The 27,908-nt window shown below is 46.9% G+C and overlaps 1 protein-coding gene across 3 annotated transcripts; it reads left to right on the top strand.

The window, feature by feature from the left end:
- Positions 1–27: 27 nt before the first annotated feature.
- Positions 28–26,771, top strand: ARL3 (ARF like GTPase 3). Of its 3 annotated transcripts, none has more exons than XM_080403488.1 (6): positions 31–175; positions 9,779–9,922; positions 11,006–11,122; positions 15,653–15,703; positions 17,661–17,846; positions 23,491–23,921. In XM_080403488.1, exons 1-6 carry the CDS (start codon positions 173–175, stop codon positions 23,647–23,649), a joined length of 660 nt encoding a protein of 219 aa, XP_080259614.1. In that variant the 5' UTR covers positions 31–172; the 3' UTR covers positions 23,650–23,921. The 3 variants fall into 3 exon arrangements, with proteins under 3 accessions (XP_080259616.1, XP_080259614.1, XP_080259615.1); XM_080403489.1 differs by lacking the exon at positions 23,491–23,921 and adding an exon at positions 26,447–26,771 and having other exon boundaries at positions 33–175; XM_080403490.1 differs by lacking the exon at positions 11,006–11,122 and having other exon boundaries at positions 28–175; positions 23,491–26,396.
- The last annotated feature ends 1,137 nt before the right edge of the window (positions 26,772–27,908 follow it).

Here is a 27,908-nt window from a genome sequence, read left to right as displayed (position 1 = left end):
TGCGCATGCGTAGGTTGGGGGCGGGGCTAGCTGCGGGCGGGGGCGCCGGGCTCCGCCCTTCCCGCTTGCCGTCGGCACGTTCCGTACGTACGGCGGGAAGCGCTGACGCTGTACGTAGCGGCGGCGTGTGTGTGACGCAGTTGCCCATGGTAACCCCGGAGCCGCGTAGAGGATGGTGAGTGGGGCGGGGGGTGCGGGGCCCGCGGCGGGTGGCGAGGGGTGGGCGGTAGGGCGGTGGGGCGGTGGGCCCGCCGGCCCGCCGATCCGGGCCGGGCGGGACCTGAGCCCGGGGGAAGCCTGGGCCCGGCGGGCGGCGGAGGGCCGGCGGCGCCCACCTGAGGGGCCTGGCAGGCCTGCGGTCGCGGGCGCTTGCCGCGGGGGAACCTGAAGCAAGGGGATCCGGGGCATCCACCCGGGGGTCTGGCGGGGCTTGGGCCATGGGGCCGGAGTGCCCGGTAGGGGTTCGCGGCGGGCGCTTGGGTAGGCCTGGGACCATAAGAGCTGGTGACACCCACCCCACCCGGGAGATCTGGTGGGCCTGGGATCACCGGGACTGGGGCTGCCCACCCGGGCACCTGGTAGAGCAAGGCAGTAAGGCACAGGGGCCTGGGTCTGGGGGGAGTGGGCGGCACCCAGCCAAAGGGATGCCGCTAGGGCTGTGAACAGTGTAAATTTGGGATCTCCAGCTGCGGGAGACCCTGGCTGGGGCTGGGGTCCTGGCAGGAGCTGGAGGCTCTGGGGGACCTGCAGAAGGGGGGTTGAGTCCTGGCAGGGGCTGGAAGGCTGGAGGATGCTATGGAGGGGCCTTTGCTGGGACGGGGTCAGCCTGCCTGGAGTTCAGTCAAGGTGTGAAAGTCATGATGAAGGGTTGGGTGTTTGGGAGGGCTGGTGAGCAGTATGATAGTGGCCCACTTGGCTTGAGCAATGGAGGATCCTGTGAGGATGGAGGACAGCGTTTAGGGGTTCACTGTGGAGAGTCTGTGAGCATCTGTGACTGTGAAAGGACACTGGACAATCCAGCTAAGCTGGAAGGGGGCTATCCTGGGACTTGGATCCTGGCTACATGAGCTGGGGGAGCTACAGGAGAGTTTGCTGAGATGGAAGGCTGATTGTTGATAAACAGCCTTAGAAGGGATGTTCAGTCGTGGCAGTAAAGGCCTGGATGAAGGGGTCAGGTGTTCAGGATGGACAGGACTGGGGCTCAGTGCTCAGGGGCTGAAAGAAGCCTGCCATTTGGGTGGGATGAACAGTCTGATGAGTGAGTCACTGGGGAAAATCCAGTCAGCGTTGGCTGGCTGAGATAGTTTGCTGGGATGTTCTGTGCTCTGGGGGTTTCTGCCAGGGTCTGGGGAGATGAGGAACAGTCTGGGTTGAACAGAAGAGATACGAATGCATTGTGGGCAGGGCTGGAAGTAGACTTCTGTTGCTGATGAGAGAAAGAGAGGACCCAGGGAGGAAAGAAGTGTTCAGCGGGAGAAATGAGCCCTTTGAGAGGGAGCAACCTCGACTGAAGGGAGGAATTAGGTCTTGGGTGCAGTGAAGGATCTGGCTGGGGTGGGTGGCAATGCTGGGAGGTAGGTGAGGTGGTGGGGGTGTAGTGTAGTCTGAATCAAGGATGAGCTAAAGCTGAATGATACGCTAAGGTGTAGGACACAACTTGGGTTCAGATGTACTTGGGGTAGTAAAAGTGGGATGCTGGCAGAGTCCAGCAAGGACTGGGAGGAAGGGTTGGGACTGGGGTGAGAGGTGGTAAGAGAGAGCTGTGGTAGGTTGGGGAGTTGCTGCTGAGGATACAGATTGTGCAGAGAGCACAGGCAGAAGGAAATAGCAATGGGCAAAGAGCTTTCCCAAGGGTGAAGCTATGTTTTGTCCAGGAGCCCTGTGGACACAAGCTGGATTCATGCAAGTGGACAACACAGGAGGAGGTGTAAGCAAGAGCAGCAAAAGCAGCTCCTCATCTTCACTGGGTTAATTCTGGCTGCATCCCACCTGCTGAGCCACAGAGGAAGAGGTTGAGATGAGGGCTGTGGGATCTGCTCTATTTTAGATCAGTTGATGATGGAGCATGCCACACCAGACCCCGAAGCCATCACAGGGTGGACATCTGCTGTAAAGATGAGGGCAGCTGCCTCCAGCAGTGCAGTGCTTTGTGGGACACATTTGGCCTGCAGCTGCTGCTGGCCAAATCTGCTCTTCTGCCTTGTGATGTCCTGATAAGCTGGTGTAGTCTGGGATCTGGCCGCTGTTACCCAAGCGCTTTGTGTGTGGAGAAGGCGAACTGGGTGTTTTCCAGTGTTCATGTTATTTGATACAACATTTTATTGCCTCTTTGTCTCTTTTCCATTTCTGGGAGTTGTTTTTTGAATTGCAGACTCTCAGGCAGGGTGGGTGGCACTTTGGGGTGCCTGGTGGACTGGCTGCGCTGGGCAAAGGACTGCAGAGCACTGTACTGTCTCTCTAGATTCTCAACTTTCACTAAAACAGAATAATCCTTAGTAGCAGAAACTCTGAAACAACAGCAAATATATCCAAGGCAGCTATGGCAGCCTGGGGGTGTGGGTCAGCAGTCAGAAATGATCCAGACAGCTTGATATAACAATTTACTGCTTGTCATCTGAGCCATGGTAGCTGCCCATGAGCATGTTTCTGGCATGTTACAATTGCATTGAGTTCTTAAACCCCCTTCAACAACTGCTTGCTCCAACTCCAGTGATAAGAGGGTTAATGCTGAGGTTTAATTTATTTCAGTGTTCATCCAAGTGAGTAAGTACAGAGGGGAAGTGTCTCCTTCTGCAGAGCATACCAGCATTTCTCACAGCTGTGGGGCAGGCGTGGTGGAAGGTCGTAGGTGGAGCACAAGAGGGAAAGATGAGCCAGCCATAAAACTGCATAGCATGAGGGATGTATAGCACTGAAGTCTTTGGTGCTGTTAGGCAGCATCTGTGGTGGGAGCCCAGCAAGGGCAAAGGGAGGCTGCTACATGAAAGGGTATGCTGCTTTCCAAAGCTTAGGAAATGCTGTGTGAAGCAATGCTTGTGGCTTCCTCGTCACTGTAATAACAATCTTTACTGAATGAGATGGTATGTTATTGACAGATGGTGGGGCCAGAGGATGGCCAGTGTTTTTGTAAAGCCATTGATCAAAGATGACATCACTGTGTTAAAACTGGGATTGTCAAAGCATGGCCCTGTTTTACAGTTGAGGAAACAGTCACAGAGTGCCTGGCTGATACCAGGCAGATCTGCTGGAGAAGATGAAATACAAGCAGAGCTAAATGCATAGTCAGGCATCTTTCTCCTGGTCTTGAGTTCATGTTTCTAGCAAAAGCAGCATCTATCTATTGCCTTCTGTAGGTGTATCTAGTACCCAGAATTTCTTTTGTCCCTTGCTGTTTGGCAGTAAGGCTCTATTTAAAATGGCTCTGTTAACAAAAAGTGCTTGCAAGAACTTTAATAGTGCTGTGCTGCTTTAGTTTCCCAGTACAGTTATGTGTCATGTTTTTTGTTTATTTTACTGATTGCTGAGATGTTGATATGAGAAACTACCTGCAGACAGGACAGTATGCCAGCAGCTGGCCAAGACTTTCAGGGTTTGAAATGAGGCAAAGACTGCTGGCATTATTTGGTGCTGAGCATCAGCTCTTTCTTTGCACAGGGCAAAACACTTCCTTCAAACTTGCTAAAACCAGAGGAGTTTGATTTTAATTAGGAAAGGAGGATTCATGCTGGTATTGGTTAATATACCAAACCAGAAAGTGCTGTGCAACCTCTTTGACAGAAAACTAAGTTCGTAGGTTTGAGCTGGAAAAACTCTGTAGGTGACTCGACTCTGTTAAATTTTGGATTTCAGTGCAGGAAAGAAAATCTGCATTGAATGACACCATATGGTGGAGACATGCAGCAAGCAAATGATTTTTTGGGAGTTTTGCCAGAGTAAGAAGTATTGAATAAACTGTGCTCAATAGATTAATTTACTTCGGTTGTATTTTGAAAAAGACTGGGTGATTTTATGACCATTAGTGACATTTGCAGTTCTGCAGCCGAAGATAAAGGTAATCAAACATGATTCTTTAGGGCACTAGCTAATCAGTGCAGTTGTCAGGAAGGGCTCCCCTCCTCCAGCTCTGTGTGTACAGGATTGCACCCTGGATGACAAATGTAGCCTCAAATACCCACTGCTGAAGACAGGATGTTTGGCTCAACTAAGCCCCTTGTCCTTCCCTGTGTCAGCTTTTCCTTCTTGACTTTCTGAAACCATTATGTGCACCCTCTAAATTTATCTTACTCTTTACAAATTGTGAATGGCTACCATAATGCTTAATTAAAAGTAAATTGTGGGCCAGAGCTGCACTAGGTGCTGTGCAGGCAGAACACGGAGATGTTCCCATGCTGTGGAAATAATGTTCGGTTGGTCTGAGGTGAGAGATAACCAAGTGATATGAGTAAGGAGAGTCCAAGACAGGTTCAAACTTGGCATGTTTGCTTCCTAAACTTCATCAAGGATTGTAGGTGTGGCAGGAAGGAATTAGCAAGAGAATTATGGGGTGGTTTTATGGACGTTTTACAAAGTTTCTCCCACGGTTGTAGGAAAGGCACGAAGGTTTGGGAATAGAGTTCGGCAGTGCTGGGAATGGTTTCATGAGCCACGGGGAGCCAGGAGCCATCACCTCCATGGCAGATGTGCTTGGCTGGGAAGGGCCTTGAGGGTGAAGACAAGTGACTTGTGGTTGCAGTAGTGGGGAAGAGGGCATCTGTGCAGGGTGTGTGTGGAAATGGGGGAGATGTGGTCGCAGTGGCAGGCTGAGATGCTGAGCTTTGTGGCTGTATTGCATCTCAGTGAGTTGATTTGATTCTAGCTAAATATCCACATCTAGTAGATAAGCAATTGCTAGTGACTGAGGGTGGTTTTATTTTAAATTCATTATCTGAGCTTTGTGGCTAATAAAGTTAAACAGAATACATTTACTTCTCTTTCCTAATAGGAATCAACTGCTCTGCAGCAGCTTGTGGGCCATGCTTTATCCATGCCCTGTGTATCCAGCCCTCAGTTACAAAGGGAAATTGTCCTTTCCATTATGGCTTTATATTGCCAATCTGATACAATATTTAAACAGATTATCTCAATGCTCTGTTTGTCCCAAGCCAATTTTTGCGTTGGCCTATAAAGTGAATCTTCCTTTCAGCGGCTTCTGTGGTACAGGATGTAGTTACATGCATCAACTAGTTCAAAAGACCCATATACAGCATGGATTTAAAGCTGAATAAACCCACAAAACCCTTAGCTAAGACTATAAATGTCACTGTGTTTTTATATATGTCTGTATTTTTTTTTAAGAGAATAGGATTACTGCATGCAGCTATAACTGAAAGTCCTTTGATAATTCAGTGGGTATTTTAAACCTAGCAATGATACACTTTCATAAAACCACACATTCCAGTTTTCTGAAGGATGCTAATAAGATGGTTAGCTTTGCTTTCATGTTCAATGTGTTTATGAGTGCTCTTGCCCATTTAGTTGCATCTCTGAATTTAATGCCCCACTCTGATTTCATAGTAATTGTCAGGAATCTTTTTTTTTTTGTTGGTTTTTTTTTTTTTTTATGTACCCGCTCACTCTCTGGAAAATTCAGTCTCCTTATTGCTGACCCCATCAGTCTGTCTCCTCATGGTGCTTGTAAAGAAAACTCTCTCCGCCAAGGGCAAAGATGTTTTTAAACAAGCCAATCTGATATAAAACATAGTTTGCTTAACCCCGAGGTGACCAAGAAGTGGTTGCTGGCTGAGTATGCCCAGCCTTGAGTCGCGCTGTATGGCTGCCCTTCTCCAAAGGCTGCACGCGCTGCCATGCTGTGCTGTTCATTATCTGAACAGCATCTGCAGTTCCCTTCTCTGTTACAGATGCCGCAGTCTGCTTACTTTTGTGAAAATGATACACTGCCCTTATACTCTTGTGAGTTGTCTCTGCAGCTCCTCAGCCAGCTAAAGTCTCCATGTTCCTGCTCGAGACTTGTCCGGCTCCTCATCCTGGACACCCCAGTGAGCGAGTACGGCTGGCCTGGCTGCCGTGTGGGCATCCTGGGCATCTACCTCCTCACTGCAGGTTAAGTCCTAACATCAAGATGTTTGCTGTCCCACTTCAAAGGCCTGCTCGTCTGCTGTTGCTTCTGAGCATCCCCTTTGCACCAGATTTTCCCATTTCATGGCTTTCTCGCTGACATCTGCCACCAGTAACAAGGGGTTGCTTTCTGACTGTCATCAGCTCAAGTTAGTTTCAGTGTTGAGTTTGTGAGCAGAGAAGTGCTCGTCCATCAGTGTGTGTGCAGTAAAGGCAGCTTGTCCCTCATAGTGGTGGCATGAAGCAGGGAACTTGGTTACGTTATTTTTTCCAGTCTACTAAGCTGTCAGGGACCACTTTCTGTCTTCCTAGCCAGTGTGCTCATAAGACCAATTAAAAAAAAATATCAAAAAACCTGTTAGAAACACACCTGTGCATGGCTTCCCTTAATCTTAAATCTTCACTAAATACAGGGAGAATGCTAGGTGCAAATTTTAAATACTATTTACAAAATAGTAACAATCCTAATAATACTATTATTTGGCTCTTGATTTAAGTTGTGTATACAGACGACCATGTAACCTATGCCGGCAGCTACTGAAATAAAGTCCACTTCTGTATGTTGGCTTGCTTGTCTTCCAGCCTTTTAAATCAGCTTACTTTATACCTTAGAGAATACTTTTATTTCTATATATATCCTCTCTTCTATTGGCTACCCCAGATAATCCTGTGATCAGCCATGCAGCAGTGTCACTTGAGTAGAATATGGAACGATGCTGATCGTTTTCTCATAGGCTGTCATACTAGCCCAGAAATAGCATCCATCTACAATGGAAGAAGCTCTATTAACATTTACAACTGTTCCTCTTCCCGACCCCTGAGAATTGCTCCGTGGTAGATAAGCAATACTTTGTAATACATTTCTCTGTGCTCAGTGTTTTGGAGTTGAATTCTGAAATATAAAGGCTCCTAATCCTGATCTGCTCTGGGATACACTGCTCTGCTCTTAGCAAGTGGTGCTGTGAATAGGATTAACATTTCAACAGCTTCTTTTTTTAACTGTGAGCAATAAACTAAAATAATAGGGCCTGATTCAGAGCTCTCTGAAGTCAGCAGTAGTACTTTGGCTGGTGTGTGTTGGCTTTGGGTCAGGCCCATAAGAATGGGAAGTTCGTTATTTCCCTGGAAAGGAGGGAGAATGTGTGAATTTTAGAGCTTCTGCTCCTGTGGGGTCTGTCCACATCAAGCTGAAATCCATGGGTTTACAAGCCAACAAACACAACTGTAAATTTGACTGCAGGTGAAAAGAAAATGTGGTGTTAGTCATGCAGTTAAAACTTGTGGTTTTTAATGATGTCAAGGGCACTTAGGACATGCACGTAAACAAGTAAGCATTAGAGGTATTTCTGTTGCTGTTCTTTTTCTCTCCTCTCAGACGTGTGGAAGTGCAGACCGTCATCGGGGCAGAACATGGGTTGGGCACTGTGGCTGGGGAGATGAGCTGTTGGGTTGGGAGGGCTTGCAGCAACTGGCTGCAGTGAACACAGCCCTTCAAATTCATTAGCTATGGGCCCGTGGGCAAGAGCCAGCTGTGAGCATATGGCCCTCAGGGCTCAGCACGTGATGTTACAGGCCTGTACACTTCAACTAAAAGCAGTTTGGGGATTTACTGTGTGCATGCACTGTGCAGGCATGGCACCCTCTACCAAGCAGAGCTCATGCCGGATAAAACAGCTCTTGAGTGGGGCCTTGATTCCCAGTTTTTTACCAGCCTGTTTATGAAATAGGTGATACTCTTGAGTCTGCTTTTTGGGCTCTAAGACTAGCTTTGTTGTTCTTGTGTGAGCTCTCAATTTCTGAACCTCAGCTTTCCACAGTGCTTTCTAAAAGCACAGCAAAGTAGCAGTCCTGCAGCTTTCTACAGATATCCTTCAATCCCAGTTTTACTAAGTTACTTCTCTTCTGCCTGTTTCTTACACATTGTGCATGTATTTTGAGCTGTGTCTGGTAATTAAATGGAAAACCAGTAAATTACTTGCAGATTGAAAATGCTTAGAGGGGTGGATCAAATCTCGCATGCATTTGAATCTCCGTGTGTTTTCATCCTGCATTATTAAAAGCTCTGGCATTGTGACCTGTAGCAGTGTATCCTTCCCAAAACGCTCCCCACCTCCCACCTCGGAGCAGCCTGATGAGCAGTCGAAAGTGGTGGTTTCCAAATGGCTGAGGTGGGGCTCTCCAGAAGTCAGCAGAAGGGCACTGCTACAGACAGGGGACACGTTGCAGCAGTGACAGTTGTACCGTGTCCTGCAGCTCTTTATCTTGAGGACAAGTTTCTGATTGCCGTGATCTGGAGGGTATTGGGAGCAACCTTCACGGCTCAAATAGTCCTTGGCTCCCAGCAGGAATATTTAGAGGGTGTAGTTCCTTGTAGCCACAAAGCACTTCATGATATTTAACTGATTCACCCTTGCAGGTCGACAGGAAGCATTGTCTCCATTTTGCAAATGGGAGAACAAAAAAGCTTGAGAGATGGGCCCCAGCGGGCCCAGGTTCGTGCTGATATTTGAACTTTGTTCCTGGCTCTGGGTCTTCATGGACTTCAACATGGGAATTGTCTGGGAGAGACTGAGTAGGAGTCCTGAGGGCTCCAGAAAGGGCTGTAGGCAGAAAAAGGCTGCTCTCCTGGATTTGCTCAGGCAAATTAGTTGCAACAGCATCTGTGTCCCCAGGCTGGGTCTCAGTGTGATGTGTGCTGCTCAGGCTCTGGGAGCGGTCCCTGCCAAGCAGGGGAATGGAGAGCAGTATGGCAAAGTGTCTAAGAACGCCCAGGGAGTCGTGGACTCTCTGTCTGCTCCTGTGCCCTTGGCTGCAACTGCCCCTCTCCTGAGGGCTGGGCAGCGAGAGACAGGTGGAAGCAGGGTGATTTGTTTGTCTCTGTTACATGCCAGGATCCCAAATATTTTCCTAGCCATTTTAGAGAGGTTGCAGGTCTTTGAGCGGTGGCACTGACAAAAGCTTGGGTGTGCTGCTGTAACGTGCGCAGTTGTAAATGAGCTGACCTGCATATTCTGTTTCCTAATCCTGAGTGATACTGTCAGCTCAGAGAGCTGAGCCTGGCTAATGACTGAAATCCACTGTGCTTTTCTTAGCAAGGATGTGTGGTGATCTGAGATAGTTGTTAAGTGCTACATCCTGAGATTCAGAACTGCACGTGCCCCATGGGTCCAGCATGTTTTAGACAGATAAACGGGGTTTGAGATGATCAGGGAGTTACTATGAAAAGAACTGATGTCAGGTACATAGTAACCTGCAGTTAACCAGGAGGGAGATTAAATTAATGGGGTTTTCCCTCTGATAAAGATAATGAAGAGCTCGCAAGGACGTGGTTTGCAGCTCCTACACATGATATGCATAGGCACTGTCTTCCTGGCCCAGGGAATGCCAAACAGCTGTGTGACAAGAGCAGTGCAGCCAGTGGTGCACCCCACTGAGCAACATTTGTGCTGTCTGAGACCTCATTGATACTCTCAGAGATGAAGGAAAATAGGGGCAAGGGGGAGGAGTAGAAGGGGAAATGGAAATAGGGACTGCAGGAAGGCTTTCACGGTGTTCTGGGGTCCACTGCCATACAGAACCCATTTCAGGGGAGGAGGGCATGGCATGGGGGGGGGGACAGGCTCAGGTGGGGAGATAACAGCTTCAATCTCTCTTCTGGATTTAGGGTTTACTGTCAATCCTGCGTAAACTGAAAAGCACCCCAGACCAGGAGGTGAGAATTCTCCTCTTGGGACTGGATAATGCAGGCAAGACCACACTCCTGAAACAGCTGGCATCAGAGGACATCAGCCACATCACACCAACACAGGTGAGGAAGGCCTTTCCCTGCCCTTGCAGTTCTTGTGGTCCCACCTGCCTTACTATACAAAGCACTAATGATTCAGCAGCGTGTTTTAGTAGAAGAGGGAGCAACTGGATCCTAGTGCACCATTGTTTGTGTATTTTCTGCGTAAGGGGAGGCTCTCTGAAGGAGCCAGAGCTGTCAGGTAGTGCAAAAGTGGATGAATGACATGGAGTTCTGCACAAGGCTTTTGTATCATGCTAGGGTTGCACACATGAGACTTCGTTCCTGTTGTCCTTGCCAAACAGGGAACGGTGCAGCATTGGGCAAGCTCCTGTCTCTTTGCATCTTTCACCCAGCCAGTGCCAAGGGTCCTGCATATTCCAGCACTCCCTCTCTGGTGCCTCGGGGCTGGGGAGAGGGATGTCTCCCATCAGCACTGCAGCATCGCTCCTGTGTTGACCAGAGGAGGTTGCTAGAGAGCTATGGGATGATGCATCCCCCTACCCCATAGCCGCCTCCCAAGGCTTCCAGCCCTGACACCCCAATTCCAAGCCCCAGTCCCCTGGGTGGTGTGGCAGCACGTTGCCAGCCCACGCCACATCCTGTTTTTCTACTTGAATGCACTTTCAATTGGTGCTCTAATTGATGAAATGGACCCTTCAGACATGCAGCTGTTGCTCTTTTAAGCCTGGCATTAGCTGTGTCGTGTCGAATTGAGCTGAGACCTGTGGCTTCGTGTTAGCTGGGACTCTCTACTCGGCTTTCACAAGCTCAATCTTGCTTCTCACAGCGCCCTTGTTTTCTCCTTATCTGCACCTCTTCCTGCATCCACCCTGCTGAGCCTTCCCAGGGCACTAACTGCATCATATGTCTCTGTAGCCACGACAGTGTCAACCTGTGACCCAAGAACACTGGCAAACTGATGGTTTGGCGGCTGTGTTCACTTTCTCCAGGGACGCTCCCACAGCTGATCTGTCTTTGTAGCTGCCCAGCTCATCTCACTGCACGTTGCAGGCATGGGGTATATAAGGTGTTAGTGTCTGCCTATGAACGTGCTCCAGCCATTCGGGTTTATGCTCTGTGTGGCTTTGTTTCTGCTCTTCCCAGGGCTTCAACATCAAAAGTGTACAGTCTCAAGGCTTCAAGCTGAACGTATGGGACATAGGCGGACAGAGGAAGATCAGGCCGTACTGGAGAAACTATTTTGAAAACACTGATATCCTTGTGAGTATTGGCTGCAATTGAATGCTGTGTTCATGCAATGGCTTTCCAAGGTCTCAGCCAGAAATTCAGGAACAAGTAATGTAATGTCCCAGTCCTCAGCAACACCATTGCCATTGTAACAGGGGTTATTATGAGTGAAATGGCAAGATTGGTTGGGTGCAGCAAGAAAAATACAGTGATGTTTGGAGAAATCATTCAGTTGTATGTTTTTACTTTCACAGAATGGTGCTGGTTATAGCCAGTTCCTTTCATCTCAGTCTCCTTCAAATGAAACATTAATAACTTGTATTTTACCTATCTGTAGCTCCTTTCACTGTAGACTCTGAAGGCCTGTCGTGGGCATTGGTGACTTAAGCCTCATGCATAGAGGTAGGTCAGTATGGTGCCTTTATTTTCTAGTTGGGGAAACTGAGGCACAGCAGAATTAAATGCTGTGGCTGGCATCAGATAGGAAAGCTTCTAGCTAAGGGACACAGAGAGATCCCTTGTCTTTTCTTTTGCATCTTTAATCATAAGAATGTCCTTTAATGTTTTTGACAACTTAGCTGTAATTGCCTTCCAATTAGCTGCAGATTAGTACAGTTATATTTACAGTGCAGGACCTTTGTGTTTCCATGCCAGAGCATGTTACCCTGGGACCGTCCAAGTGCTGTCCTGACTACTTTCAAAGATCACCTTTAACATGCAGCCACGTGTGCCAGGATGAAGGCAGGCTGGGGGCTCCAGGCCTCTCCCCACCCCAAGCAATGTTGTCTGTGGGAAGAGAAAAGGCAAGGTCTGCAGGGCTCCCATGGGAAAGCGGGAAGCTCTCTCAGAAAGACGCCCTTCCTCCCTCCTGTCACACACACATACTTACTAATGTGTCAGGAGCTTCAGTGCACTTCCACAGAAGGAACAGCGCGACTATGAATAGGCCTCTTTACTCCAAGGCTCGTGTCAGGGTCCTGAAGTGCCTGACTGCGCCTGCAGGTTTAGAAAACATTGTCCAAATGAAGCTGTTATTTAAGTGGGACTAATGAGCCCGCAGTCATCTCTTTTGCAGATCCTTCTGTTTCAGCCTGAATTTGGAATCTGATGTTTGGGAGCAGCCACCACAGCATAAACCTGGTTGGTTGCTTTTGCAAAGAGTAATGGTGAGATCTTCCTAGGGGAGAGGTCTGCGTTTGAGAAACCAGCAGGACACACTTCATGTGCTCCTCTGTGGCCATTGAGAAGGGGGACATGGCATGGCTGTGAGGTGACTGTGCCCATTGAGTCCAAGCTCTGCAGCTGTGTGTGGTGGAGAGGCGGTAGGTGTGTAGATCAAAGTCAACACTGCAAAGTAGCAGCTCGATCTTTGCCCACTATGGCAGGTGCTCAGGTTGCAGAGACTGCGCAACCACAAAACAGTATCTGGAAGACTTTGCTGGCAAGAGTAATGAGCTACACCAGCCTGCAGGCTTCCACCCTTCCCAGTGTGTGCTGCATGGGAGGTACAGGAATAAAGGTGAATTTGAAGACTGAAGGAGATGAAGGCAGTTGTTTTCCTTGCTCTCTTCCCACCCCAGTTAAAGCAATGTACAAAGAAAACACTTCTTTTCATATGAGTAAGAAAATGGGTAGATAGAAGCAGAATCAGTTTGGTGGACGCAGCGGTGTGAATTCAGAGGGAGTAACTGGTGCACAGGTGGAGCTGAGCTCCACTGCATGCACTCTGTGCTGACACCCAGTCCCAGACTGGGAACTGTCACTTCATTAGTGCTGTGCTTTGCTATGTCCATATACACCAAAACCAGGATCAAGTATATGCTGATGACTCTCTCTGCCTTCTGCCAGCCCTCACCCCTGCTTTACTCAGTAATTTTACCCTCTGACAAACCTGGTGCAGGTTGTGCATCTGTAAATTGAGCCAACTTATCCCTCATGTAATTTCTTCATCCAGTCCCACCACTTGCAATTTCTGCCCAACCCACTTACTCCAGGTTTTGTTTTGGCATGTTGCTGAAAGGAGGCACCCAACTTTATGGGAATTTCTTTCTCAAGCTCTGTTTCTCTGACATGGTGTACTCAATGTCTGTTCAAAGTGGCAAACCGTGCTGCTGAGCACCACAGCCAGAAACAGGCTCTTGCATGGCCCTGGCCGTAGGACAAAGTTGGAGAGGAGATACACTACATTTCCCAGGACCCCCTGTTTCTGTATTCTCCTAAATTGTATTGCACAAAGCAGAAAGGACCCTCTAAAGAGCATTAAAAAGCAGGAAGTGATTGCAAATTCAAATCCATGCAGGTGCCTTTGAATGAGAGCTTGGTCTTGCATCACACACCTGTGATATTTGGAAGCTTAACCCAGGCAAATAAGGTGTGGATATCTCGCTGATTGCATATTCAGACAGGCACCTGCAGCTATTTGGCACAGTGCTTTCTGGTTTGGAAGCAGGCACTCCACACATACTTTACCTTGTCTGCGCTGTGCTTTTGTGGCTTTTGCCCCGAGCACTGTTGTCTCCAATTCTCATCTTGCAAAACAGCTCCCTAGCAAGGAACAAACGGAGCAGTGCAGGAGAAATCCTGTCTGGTTGGGACACGAGCTGTTCCTTGCCAGTTAGAGAAGCACCGTAATGTGGGAGGTGCTGCCTTTCTGTTGAGAATTAGCACTGGGATACTGAATTCAGGTGTTGCTATGTCCTGATGTCCTGAAGGAGGACGGATGACAGTCTGGTTTCACCCCAGTTCACAACCGCCAGACTTGCAGCTTCTTCCTTTCTTTCGGTTGTGTTTCTAACCCCAGATGGGATGCACTGGGTGGATGCTCAGGAGGGGTGGAGAGGACGGGCATAGCTGATACCGTATTGGTGCATGTGCTTGAGATCACACTGTGGGGAGAGGCTGTGTGTCACGGTGTGCCCACAGGCCTTTCCCCATCACATGGCACTGAGTGCGTGCATTGCTGACGCATCCCCACGCAGTTGGCCTAGCTCTGCCGCGTGTCCCCCAGCTTCTTGTCAGTGTGCATCAGCCTGGCCCTGGGAGAACTGCAGACCCCAAGTGATCAGCAGAGAGGTCTGAGAGGTTGCTGCGTTACCTCCTCAGGGCTGGCATACAGATTCTGCTGCTGCGCATTTGGTCCCATTTCAAACAACTCTAACACTGCTCATTAAGGGAGTGCCTGCAGTTTAATAGATATTGCTGCTAGAGATCCTCCCTCCCCCTACTATTTGGTTGAAATTATCCTGGAAGCATGGAGTCTTATGCTGAGACTGCCTGCAAAGATGCCATTTATCTTGATGGTGGGGTGCTGTGCTCATCTATTCCCTAAAAACCAGGCTGACACTTGCTCCCTGTAAGCCACCAAAGGGCATGCAGATGACATGCTAGCAGCTTCAATCACCGCTGATGGGGAGTGGCAGGAACTGGAAGCAAAATGCTCAGGGTTTGTGACCAGTCCTGTCCCTGTCTGCTGTCCCAGTGCCCGCCTTCCAAAACCTTCCCAGATCAAATAATGGAAAAAAGGGGTACCAGGCTATTGTTGCCTCAGTATTATACTCAGGTTCCCTGTTTCTTTAGATGTGATTTAATAATTGTGCACCCTGAACTACCATAGCATTGCTGTGGGAAGGAGGGTGGCTGGACTTACTAATTACATATTTAGGGGGACCTTTGAGGAGCCCTTTAGCTTATGCAGCCCTAGAGCTGCTTTCACTGAGAAAGCTTATTTATATTTACAGAAAGAAATCAGCACGTGCTTGGACAGGGTGAAGATCCCTTCCTAAGGCAGGGAGTGTGCATGCTGGGAGATCCACCCTTCTCATAGCAGGGGACAGGTGTCTGGTTGGGACCTCTTTGTGGACCATGAGGTGTGGTGCTCAGCCCTAAGAGGGTGGCAGGACTCTGCTGTCAGTCTTTGTGAGCCAGTTGCTCCCTTGTCTTCTCCATCATCCTGGTGAACAAGCTGGCAGCTAAAGATGGAGTCTCGCAGGCTGGAGCCAGCCCTCCTTCACCACCACCTGTTCCAGAGGTTGCAGTAGAATCACCTGATGGAGGGGAACTCGGTGTCCCCAATATATTCATATGCCCGCTGAGTGCCATTGTGTGCCTTGGTGGCTTGTTGAGGAGGTGATGTGTCTTGCTAGAGGGCAGCACGGCATAGTCACAGCAGTGCAGTGCTTATACGCTGTTTGCTAGGGTGAAAGGCCATGTCTGGCTCCCCAGGTTTTGCTCTCCTGTGTTCAGCTTGTAAGCCAGTTATTTGAAAAGATACCAGGCAGTCTCCTGTTCTCTTCAGATAACAGATACTGTGGAGATGGTGAGAGCATCCCCAGTAGTGCCCCCAGCTTCTTTCTGATCTACGTAGCTGGCCACCCCCCTCAGCGTTAAAAGAGGTGGTTTCTCACCTTTCAGAACACCATGAAATTTTGTCAACATTTGCTATAAATAATACTGGGGATCTTTGTGCCCCAAAGCATAATTACTAGGCTCAGCTCAGTTAAGCACATAATGCTGTGGAAGAGTGTCTTCTGGGAAGAATAACTTTTCCTCTCATTTCTTTTTCAGATCTATGTCATTGACAGTGCAGATAGGAAGAGGTTTGAAGAAACGGGTCAGGTAAGTTACTTATGCCCAGCTTCCTTTGAAGTAATTCAGTGCTGCTGAGTGCCCCTTGCTCGATAAAGTTAGGAAGATGATTTTGTTGTTTATGAGAGAAATTTGCATTTCAAGAGACTTGCCTTTCAACATCAATGCAGATTATTTTGGTAGACGTGAAACAAGTAAAATAGGTAGCCTAATTCCGTTTAAACAGAACGGTTTTAATTAAAGTTATACAATAATAGCAAATGGAGCCTAATACTAAAAGCAAAAACTTCTCTAAGTCCTTTAAACCTTGCCAAACCAAGACCCTGAGGAATCCTATTTTCTTATTTACAAAGTTGAAATGGAAATCATATTGACTTGATTGTCTTTTGGATGTAATTGAAAAAAAAAAACAACTAAGAACTTTGTAACTAGGACTGGCCAGAAAATAAGATTTCCGTTCTGGAAGTTTTGAATGTTTTGTAACATTTTGCATTTTAGGATGGAACAAAAATAGGACTTTTGAACTTTCTTTTGTAAAATCCAGAAAGTGACAGTGTCCCAGAATAGCTAGCAACAGATTTACCACACACCCCCCTGCCCAGAAATGGGAGATTTGGTTTAAAGCCCTCTGTTCTGCCTGATTTGAAGGAGGCCCTTGATCTTTTGTCTCTCAAATATCATGGACACCTCCTAACAGCAGAACTGTTGGTTGTTCTAGGGGTGGGGGAAATCTTTCCCCTGATGGAGCTATTTCATTTTATATCAGTAATTAAATATTCATTGGGCAAAAGAGAGGGAGAAGCAGAAGCTTGGAGCACTTGCCTTAGTCGGGCGGAGTCAGCCTGGACCCCTCATATTTCCGCAAACACTTTTGGTTTCAATAAATCAGCTGTCAGATGAAAGACCTATTTTGTTGAAAAATTCCCAGCCATGGGAGTTTATAACTCCATTCTCTTGTCCTGGTTTCCAAACCAAACATTGCTTTTTGGGGGATGGAGTCAGATTTCCACTGCAGTTTAGCATCTCCCTGACTGCATTCATTTAATCCAAAAGTTTCTAGCCTGTGGATGAAATATGTTAGGACTATCTGAGAGCATGAGACCTTCCCAGCTAAATAAGGAGCCACAAAAATATCATGTACTCATCTATCTGCAACGCCAGCACTCCCTACAGGTTCAAGTTCTGCTGGGTTTGTCATATGTTCACATAGAGAAGTGACTTGAGACTGTGTGCTAGTTTCACATGAGGCCATTGCACAACTCTAGACATGAAGTATTTCAGCCATCATGGATCCACTGCAGATTTAGATTTGAGCTATTAAAAGAATCTCTTTGAGTCACCCAGTTTTGAATGAGCAAACCCATTTCAAGATGCCACCCAATGTGTGCTGTGCATATGGAGCCAGATTCCAGCTAGTAGAAGCTGATCTAGCTTGTCTTCAGCTAGCCGATGCCTTCAAAAGCATCGGCACTTTCTTGTGGGATTTCCATTTTGGGGGAGGGGGGGAAGTCCTTTCCTGCTCAGATTTCAGTGTATAAAACTTGGAACAAAACCCTGAAACTCATTGTTAGCAAAGATATCAGGGCTGGTGTCAGTGGCTGCTCAGGTACAAATGCCAGTCAGGCAATAACTTAAGGCAGAGCCCTCATACTGCCAATTTACATGTTTTTTGCTGTTTCATCAATTTTGGTCTCCTGGGAGCAGGGACTGGTAAAACACAGTTGTAGCATTTAAGGCAACTGCTAATTTCAGACCAAGATGAAGATTTTTGTAACCTGTAATTGGAAGAAATCACTTTTGAACCTTGGGCAGAGATGATTGTATACATTTTTGCTCTTATAATAAGATCTAGGTTTCACTGGAACACACTCTTCTAGCATTTGCCCTAAATATATTTCTAATTAGAGACAACCACTGGTGGTTGAAGGTTTCCTTGCCTTCCCTCTCTCTATCTTCCCCCCACCCCGTTCCCTTGTAAATGATACAGGAGCTGGCTGAGCTTTTGGATGAAGAAAAGCTTAGTGGAGTCCCCGTGCTCATATTCGCTAACAAGCAGGATTTGCTGACAGCTGCCCCTGCTTCGGAGATTGCTGAGGGACTGAACCTACACACAATTCGGGACAGAGTCTGGCAGATCCAGTCTTGTTCTGCTCTTTCAGGAGAGGGAGTACAGGTAAGGCTCTGGAGACGGCTTGCTGTGCCAGCAGGCCATCTCTGAGAGATTGTTGTCTGTTGATCTGTAGGGTGGGCTGGACCGGCTGCCTTCTGAAGCAGGGTCAGTGCAGCCAGAACCCTTGCAGCACAGAATGCAGAGGGCGGGTGCGTGTCTTGTTGCCTGTGCAAAGGGAAGGGGGAGTTGCAGGTCCTTGGGATCTCTCCAACCCTGGGAAAGGGGAGAGTGGGTGCCTCCCCACCCAGGACCCATTGGCTGGGCCAAATGAAGACGCTGATGTATTTTAAAGGGACTGCTGTCAGATTAATTTTCACAAAACAATTTGTCTTTTACTGTTAACCCCTTTGACTGTTACAAAAGTGCACTTTAGAAATCTGATTTACCTTAGCTGCTAATGTCATTTGGCGTTTTGCTCAACCCAGGCGCCAGAGGGAAACCAATCAATTTTTCTGATCCAGAGAAACTCAAGAGTTGTATGCAGGGCAAGGACCACTTCTAATGGCAGCATGTGGGGCAGCAAAAACCCACCGAGGGTGCTGAGCTGTGTTCCTGTGCTGAACTGTAATAGCTGTGTCTTGGGCTCCTGTGCTGCAGCCAGTTTCTGCAGTATAGTAGCTCTTTGTAATGTAAATGGGACCTAGGTTTGTTTATTTCACTCTTAGGCTTTCCTGGATTAAAGAAATATTTGCAGTGCTGGAAATCCAGGCAGTCAGGAGTACTCCCTTCACTGATATTTACAGAAGCAGAATGGTGAAGACATTTATCTTCACTGCAGTTTCAGTAAAACCTAATTTGCAGATGCTATAGAGCTGTTCAGGATAGTCAGAACTCAAGCTGGGTATGAAGAGTTGCAGAAGCAGCCCGCAGTATGAGTGGGCAGTAAAATGGCAGATGAAATTCAGTGTTGACAAGTGCAAAATAATGCACATGAGGAACAACAATCCCAACTATACACATACAATGCTGGACTCAAAATTAGCTGCTATTACTCAGAAGCATATCATTGGGAACAGCGGTAGTGCTCATCAAAGGCCAGAGGGGAAAATCAGATGCTAGAGTATTATCAGAAAGCAAACAAGAAACATCCCAGAAAACATTTCTTTTGTAGCAAGATGAAGACTTGGCGGGCCTGTATCTTGAACATGACATCCATTTCTGCCTCTGCCACATCCGGCAAGATTTTAATAGTAGTAGAATCATAGAGTCCAACAAAAAATTAGGTTAAAGGGTCTTCAGGAGATCTTCAGACCCTGTTTAAAGCAGGGATAACTGTGGGTCTAGAGGAGGTTGCTGAGGGCCTTGTCCAATCAAGTTATAAGTACCTCCAGGCATCGAGATTCCACAACCTCTCTAGGTAACCTCTTCTAGCACTTAACTAGCCTCATCAGAAAAAAATACTGTCCATATATCTGCTCAGAATTAGGAGAAATTTGAGAATCCTCTGTTGAGAATGATCAGCAGCACAAAGCGGCATCTCTACACAGGGATAATAAATAAATTAGGACTTGCAGCTTGGAAGCGAGAGTACAGAGAGTGGGGATATCTTCAGGATTTATAAAATAAGGTATAAAAAGGTCAGATAGACTATAAGCTATTTTTCAGGTTGCTAGAGGAAGGGTGTTCCTAATGAAATAATCAGGCAACAGCTTAAAAGAAATGAAAATAAGGGCTTCTTTGCAAGTCGTGTAATTAAATTGTGGATCTCATTGGCACAGGATGTTGTGGAGACCAAAGGTGTCAGTTGGTTCAGAAAAATACTAAGTGAATTTCTGAAAAAGGGATTTGCAGGCAGTCACTGACCACTAAGATCTGGAGGCAGCTTTTGAATGAGGAACAGAGCAAGGGAGATCCTGTTCCTACACGTTCCTTCCCTTGGCATCCAGAAGGGGGATACTGGCCTGGATGGACCACTGGTCTGACCCAGAACAGCAGTTCTTCTGACTTTAAATTCTTAACCCAATGTTTAGACCTAAATGTAGTAGATGGTGTCCTCCAAAGGGCCTTTATTTAGTTAGCTAAGATACAAATTCAGCTATGTTGCAGCCAAATCTTGTGAAAGGCTTCAACTCTCATCTTTATTCTGAAGTGGTGGTGGTAGATGGAAATGCATTCCCCACTCGCAATGTATATTCAAGTCTAAAGAAACGCGTTCAAGAAAATGAGGCTGCAGTTCACAGGTTGCAAGCAGGCATAGGTCACCTTCTTCCCTCCTCCAGGCCCTCCTCTAGTTTATGGAAGTCCAAGTGATCTCTCCAGGTGCAAAGGGGCAGTAAAGTGGCAGATGAAATTCAGGGACATGTATTGGATGTGGAAGAACTAGATGATGGAAAGTGGCACTTTCTGTTCATGAGCTTTGAAAAATGCCACCTTCTCAAGCTGATCTGTGGGCTCTCTGGAGTGGGCTGCACACTTCTTTGTTGATAGCGCCTTCTTACTGTGCCCCTCTCCCTGAAGTACAGTACATTCCTGTGCATTCAACAGAGTAAAATACACAGCCCAATACCCTCTGCTGGGTAAATGAAATCTGCTGCATTCACTTCCAGAAAACAGAAGACGCGCTAAATAAAAGCCTTTGCAGGCCTATATATTTTGTTCATCATGCTTATCTAGACAAATTAATTTAGATGCAGGCCAGATAACGTCCCACTTTGTCCACAGTCTCATTGCCCTAAATACTGCAGCTTATTCCATAAATTATTATTGCAGAAAGGTCAGGAAAGTCTCAAACTCTCTACAGCTTTTAGAAAGAGCCCCTACATCTGTCTTCTGCCTTAACTCGAGCCCTGTCAAATCAGACAGCAAGAATGCCAAGCTCTCCCATTCCTTGGAAATTCATTGAACAAAATGATTTGGGAGATGGCTTTTAAACTAAACCTGGATGAGCCCAGGAAGAAATGGCATCTTCAGTCCTGGAGACTCTTAAGGAGAGGTGAATATGCTCAAAATTTAGGGGAATCAAAGAAGAACTTGTTTAAAAACAAGTAAGATTAAGAAAGATGTTTTTGAGAACTGTGGTATACAGTATCTCTACCAGTGGCTCAGAACTGGAGCTCTCTGTAGTTAAATCTCAGGTCACTGCTTTAAGGACTTCTTTGAGAAATGACAATGAGTGACAGCAAAATAAATGAAGAGGTGGAAGCATCAGGTATTCAGAATGAAAGCCAAGGAGTGAGCGCGCTAACCATTGCTGCTGATGGAATATATTAGCTAGAGTAAAATTGGAGACATTGCTGACAGATTTTGCAGGGAAGAGTGGTGGCATATCTAGTACTGAGTACATGCAGGAAGAGAGCTCATAGGGGAAGATTTTTGTGGTAGCTTGAAGGAAAAGCAATGACCAAAGATAAATAATGCCAATATATGAAGGAGAAATAGTTTGAAGGTCATTTAATTAGTTTAGCTTCTAGCACCATGGTGTATAGAATTGGGTAGTTAAGACTGGGGATTTCAAGGTTAATGAGATTAGATTATGGTTAATAGAATTATATAAATTTAGAGAATTTAACTATTATTTGAAATGGGTTATTTAATAAAACTGTTAATTAAGGAGGGAATCCATATTGTCATCTTCTCTTTTAAAATTAACCACTGGGGACTCTGGAAAAGGGGCCCAGCAATGTCCTGGGCAAGCTCAGAAGAGAGGTGACTGGGTTAACTGGAAACCCCATGTAGTGTCCTCTGGACACCAGCTGGTAGCCCCTGTTATGCCAGCTGAAGACTTCATTACTTCCTGACTGTAACTGTGGGCAGTCCTGGTCTTGTTAGTCAGACTTCATGGTGCTGTTGAGGGGGGAGCGACATACCTCATGCTTAGATGCCCTTTTAAGCAAAAATGTCTGCTTGGGTCTGATTTTATCCTTCAGCGCTAGTCAGGAAAGCAGGAGAGCTTTTTCTCCCCACCACAGCTATTGGAGCTTTGCCTCTGGAGCAGCGTCCTGCACCAGCTTCCGCTGAGACCCTTGCACAGGGTACAGCAAGTGAGGGGGGTGATCGCTGATGTCAGCAGAGAAACGTGAGGGAACTGTTGCCTCACAACAGCTCTGTGGTGCCACATAGATTCTCTTGGGGTTGTGTTTTGTGAGCAGATCCCCCAGTTGTAGTCCTTGGTGTGCAAAAGCTACGTACATTCCACCCTGGCCAGCCACAGTGGGGTGAAAGCAGGCAGGACTGCTGTTTTGTAGCCTGCCCTCTTGCTGAAGGTGTGATTTAGGGGCCAGGGTGTATATTAAACGTGACTCAAGGCTTTGGACCAGTCCATGCTCTGCAGCTTGCTTCTTGTCTGAAGCAAGAGCCTCCGATCAAGGCAGCAGGAGCTCAGCCTGCCCTGAGGAATCGTCCTCCAGAACGATGCTGCAGCGTATTGTGTCCGCAGTCTCTCAAGCATAATGGCCCCCTGGAGACCATTAAAAGCCAGTGGAACTGAGAGTAGCCACTAAACTTCTCTAATTTATGCCAGAACTGGTCTGGCCCAGAGGACTGTGGGAAGGGCTGAGCCGCCTTCTCCTCCGTGCCTGTTTCAACCCAGTTGAGAATGAAGCCCAAGACTGAAGTTATGCCTGTGCTGCGATTCAGCACTTCATAAGGGCAGGATTCAGAACAGGACCCCCGGCAATGTTGTATCCTCAGAGCTAGGTTTTGTCTTTAAGATGTCTTAGCCAGGGCAGGCTAGATGGGGATCTTCCACATCTTAACAAGGTTCTGGGGCTACTTGTAAATGTGATTTAAAAGCAATTTTGATGACGGCAGCTCTCCTGGGGTGGGCCGAGCCGGTGCCTGTTGAGGAAAACCAACCATATTTCCAGATTACAGGGCAAAGTCTTGTGATTTTTAAGCAGGGTAAGGAGGGAGTCTACAGCGCTGCATCGGGGATACAAGGTCTCGGAGGACAAAAGAAAAGCTTCCACCCAAGCAAAAAACAATGGATAATGTACTTGCAGGAGCCTGTAAAAGCCGGTCTGTATGATGACTGGAGGTGCAAAGAAATGACAGATAATAAAGGCACGGTCCTAGCTGTGCAGAGGGAGAAGAAAGTGACGGTTAAAATAACGCATAACAAAAATGCTGGAGATGGAGAATTTTGCACTTGCCTGACCCAATTTGTTATGGCAGACAGAGGATTACATGAAAGGATTAAGCTTTGCTGCCCTTAAGGTCACGTTAGGGGTCACAAGTTTGTAGCCTTGCCTGATCCCTGGCTTGCAGGGGAGCAGAAATCAGGAGGCTTTTTATGGGGTGGAAAGGACTTGTTCGCTGTGTTTGAAGTCAGATTACTTCACTCCCATAGCCGCAAAGCTGATAATGCAGAGAATAAGCAAGCAGTGGGCTAATCTCAAGCAGGACTTTTTTTATTTCTCCCGGGGAGGGCTCTTCCAGTCCTTTCCCAAAGGGCGTTAGAGTACAACTCCCTTGGCACAATAGCAGATGTGACTGCAGCAAGGCGGGGTTGTGCCGAGCGGCATTTCTCTGCGAGGAGCATTATCCTCTTCCCTGGAGTTCTCTCTTTTTGCTTTGGTAAAGTTTACTGGCTGCTTGTTAAGGAGCTAAGAGAGGCAAAGCTGAAAGATCTGAAATCTTCCCCTGGCTATGTTTTCCCAGTGTTGACTTGAGGCTGGAATACTAATATTGTATCCATCTCCATCCTCAGAGTACCTGCCAATGTCTCTCCATCTCAACAAAGCAGCACAAGGACATCTATCAAGATCTAAATGTTACTGTAGGGATTGTACTTTCTGCACAAGAGCCATCTTTTAAACATGCAGATAGGGGGACAGAGTGTGTAGGGACAAAGGATGACAACAGTTGACTCACTGTGGACTTGACTCTAAAGCATTGATTCCTCCTTCCTGTGTGCCTTCCCCATAGCAGCTCTTTGTGTTTATAGCAGCTTCCTTGGATTTCTCTGTTTTACCAACCCTCTCTCCTGGTTCAAACCTTAGGTAGAAAAACTGCAAACGTACATTTTAGTTGCTTTTGCTTTCCATTGCATTTGCTGTTCTCCACAGCATTTGGGGACACTGCAAAACACATGCCCAAAACAAAGTTTCACCAGAAGCTACAGATGTAGCTGTGGTGTGGATGAAGATGAGGTATATGTGAGAGGTATATATTTCCTCTCCTATAAAACACATGTAGACCTGAGTGTGTTCATTTTCCCTTTATCACTGTCAGGCAGGGAAATACAATTAAATGTGATTTTTTTCTGTCAATTAACTCATGCCAGAAGAGTTTTTAAAATCTATTCCCGCTTTAAAAGTTCGGTGACCTACTTATGTATTTCAAGCGTATTTGGAGTTCACCTTTCCTCTTGCATTTTGCTATGTCATTCTTTTGCCCTCGTTAAAATGCTTGATGCAGCCAGGCTCCCAGCCATGGTAAATCCCATCATAAACTCTGCTTTATGACCCTCACCACGCTGGTGCTGAAATGGTCTGTCTTTCCCCTTCCCAAGCTCCCAAATGGCAGCAGGCAGAGTTTTAATCACTGTGAATTCAGGTTGTGGTCAGATTAGGTAGAAGATAGGATGCATGTTTGTTGTTTTGCAGTGATGTATTGTTTCTGGGATTACTGTGCTGAATAGCAGAGGGTGTCAGCTGATATTTATTACTTTAAGCTGTCTCAGCTGTTCTGGTTCAGCAAATAAACCTACATTCAAAATGAATGAGGAGCTCTGCTTGCCTTGTATGCCATGATGTGTGCAAATGTGATTATTGCTTCCGAGGCAGGGGAAGCTGAAATCATTGTGGGAGCATTTTTAGTTATTTATTTATTTTTACTCTTTGCAGGCAATCATGCAGATTTCTAAAGCACACAATCAAGCCAAAGGCTTGACACCTCTCCTCCTAGCCCCATTGTTAAGCCCTGGCATTCCTCATGCTGGGAATCACTGGCTCCCTCTCTCTCTAAAGTGATAAGCTTTAAACCACGCTATTGATTGCTTAAGGCATTACATGTTTTACACCTAGGTTATCAGTGTTATTGAAAGGGGAAGACACAAAGCTACCGGGCCTTAAAATGAATCTACCTCTCGTCTTTTCCCATTTGCTCTGAGGATTTCAGACAATTTGTTTTACACTGATCTCTGCTGTGGAGATAAATAAATGAAACCAGAGGTTTCAACCCTCCCCAAGGTTAGAGTTAGAAGTGTTATTAGTGTAGGGCCTCATGTGCACCCCAGCACAAGCTGGGCTTGCTTATTCTTTATTTAACGCAGCAACAAGGGCTGATCTCAAAAGTTGCTGCTCCCCTTCAGATAAGAAGTGTCACATAGCACAGCTATCAAGGTGAATTGGTATTTTCAAGTGAGAACCTCTCTGCTTCTGATTAAGCCCTGAGGACTCCCTCTCTTCTCTTTTAACTCTTTAGCTCCCCGACATGGGCACCACCTTCGCGGCTGAGGGGCAGCGTGGAGGTCTTGGCTCACCCAAAGGGCCTGCTGTGCTGTGCCTTCGGCCATCTGTCCTTGGGGAAGTTGAGGTCCTCGGCAGCCTTTTGGCAGTCAGGGACAAGGCTGTAGGAAGCCAGCAACACTGCTACCACAGGGCTAGCAGTGATGCTGGCACAAAGGCTCTGATCTTCTTTAGGGTCTAACTATGGTTTTAATGATCCGAAAATGACCACTGAACATAATACTGCCCCCCTGCCCCAAAATCTAAAGTGACATTTGCCCAATTTCCAAGCACAAAGATGTGCTGCTCCCCTCTCATCCCCAAAACCCTGCTTGCCACCTTTTTGCCCTGAGCCTCCCTGTCAGCAGAGATACCTCGTAGGCAGAGTAGAGGTAATGGCTTTTATGGGAAGCAGTTACGGGGACACTGTGCATCTTGCACTCCATTGTGCACATCTCCTAGCAGATGAAGTGTTGCATTGGCCTTCAATAGCATAATCTCATTCTGGGATCTCAGCAGTAAACGCATAAATTGGGTATTTGTGGCAGAAGCATTACCGTCCTGCTTGCAATAGTTGGAAAAGTCGTGCACGTGTTTTTATGGAGATACCCTAAAAAATATATCAGCCTCTTAAAATGTGACTGCGTTGCTTCTCACTGAACCCCTGTGGGACCCCTGAGGGCCCGTTTTCTGTGAGGGCCCTGAGGAACAGGGAACAAGGTCCAGATCCAGTTATTGCAGTGACTTTCATGGATCTGGATTTCAAGGCTAGCAGCTGAGTAGAGAATTAGAGCCATATTCTTAACAAGGAGCTGACTGTATAACAAGCAGCCCCCTAAAATCCACGATCTCAAAGATAAGATGATTTGCCCAAGGTTACACAAATCATCTGTAGCTGAACATGGAACTGAGCCTTCATCTGCCACTGACGTACCTTGACTGCAAAGTGATCCTTCCTCGAAGGGCCTACACATAGCGACATGATGAGATGATGATACTTTTTACGGTCAGATGAAAGATTTAATAACCTCTGTGTGACAACATCTACTGAGCAAGGAAGCACTTATTTTTTTAACCCACAGCGGTTTTGGTTGCAGAGGGCAAGCAGGGGACAGATGAGGAGGCAGAACACGATGCTTGCAGAATGGTGGTCGGGTGGGACTGGGGGATTTGTGTTCCCTTCACTTGACTAACATTACCTTTCTCTGTCTGAAGGACGGCATGAATTGGGTGTGCAAAAATGTCAATGCTAAGAAGAAATAAAGCATTCAGAGCTGCATGGAAATGGAGGAGCGGTGGGAGCAGAATTCTAGCCTGAAAACACTAATTTGCTGCTTTCTGACCAAATGTTTTTCCATCTGTGCACAGCTACAGCTGTTAAAAGGAAAAAAAAAAAAAGAAAGAAAAAAAGGGAACAACATTCGTTAAAACCTACTGCTGGATCTGGAACTTGACCTGCTCTTTAGTATCGTTTTTTATCCCAATAAAGGAATTGTATTTCCTCCCTATGCATAAATAATATTAAATGTCTGATTAGCAAGCGAGTTTGTAAGCAGAAGCAAGACTGCAATTCAGTGTGGAGCAGAGGGAGTGGTGAGTAACTGTAGTTGCTTAGATGCATAGGACCTGCCCTATAGGTGTGGGTTTGTGGTTGCTGAGGACACACTCAGGTGTCAGTCACAGCTTCCCCTCAGTGACAGATAAAATGCAGTTGTGTTACCAATTGTGGGTAGTTTCTTAAAATAAAGCTGCTAAGAAGTCATTTGCGTAATGAGGGTAGAAGACTTCCACATATTCCTGTAGCCATAAAAGAGGAGTTTGATCATAACAAGGCACTGTTGCATTGCGACATCGCTATAGAAGGGAGAGAAGGGTTCTCTGTGTGTAATTGAAGCTCTTTACAGTTGGAATAATGCAGGATGAACATGCCTAGGGCTTTTCTCGCAGCTGAAGGAGAATTTAGCCCAGCATTTCACCTTGAGCCAGCAAAACTGTGGTTCCTATGTTCAGTAAATTCCATACGTGAGATTAGTCTTGATGTTGAACAATCCCTGTTGATTTTCCCTTGATGTTAAGGCAACTGCAGCAAAATGCAATTAAGTCCATGATTACTTTCTAGAATGAGATACCAGGTCCCAGGCTTCCTTTTTGAAATGCGTAAAATATATTCTGACTATGCCCCTTCCTTGGCAGGCCTTGCCTAGCCCTTTGAGGGGCTCGGGGGGGCTGCCCCACGGCAGGCTGGGTGCCCAGGGCCTGAAGTCCCCCCAGCTTGGTGCTGGCTGTAGATTGCCACAGTGGAGGGTGAGGATCCCGATGAATGGCAGATGGGAAGCACTCTTTAGAATGAGGATTCGTTCTTTCCCAGACTGGCTTTCCTCTAAAAGGATGCAGTTGCTGAAATAGGAAAGAGAATGTGTTTTCCACCTCCTCATCCCCAATTCAAATCTAGCCCCAGCTGACAGTGAGCAGGAGTCATTAGCACGCCAAAGCAGCCATGTCCTGTATGAAGCGAGCTTGGTGACTCCTGGGCCAGTTTCTAATGCACAGATGGTAAAATAATCCCACTGCCCTGCTTGCCAGCTTTGTTTGCTGCCTGCCTGCGAAGGGCCAGAGAATGACTAGGGACTGCATTACCCCTTCCACCTCTTGGAGACGGACCGGCGGGCAGTGTGGG

Source organism: Falco punctatus, assembly GCF_963210335.1.
Source record: "Falco punctatus genome assembly, chromosome: 9".
NCBI lineage: Eukaryota > Metazoa > Chordata > Aves > Falconiformes > Falconidae > Falco > Falco punctatus.
Note: the sequence above shows the minus strand (reverse complement) of the source record. Positions and strands in the feature narration are given on the sequence as shown.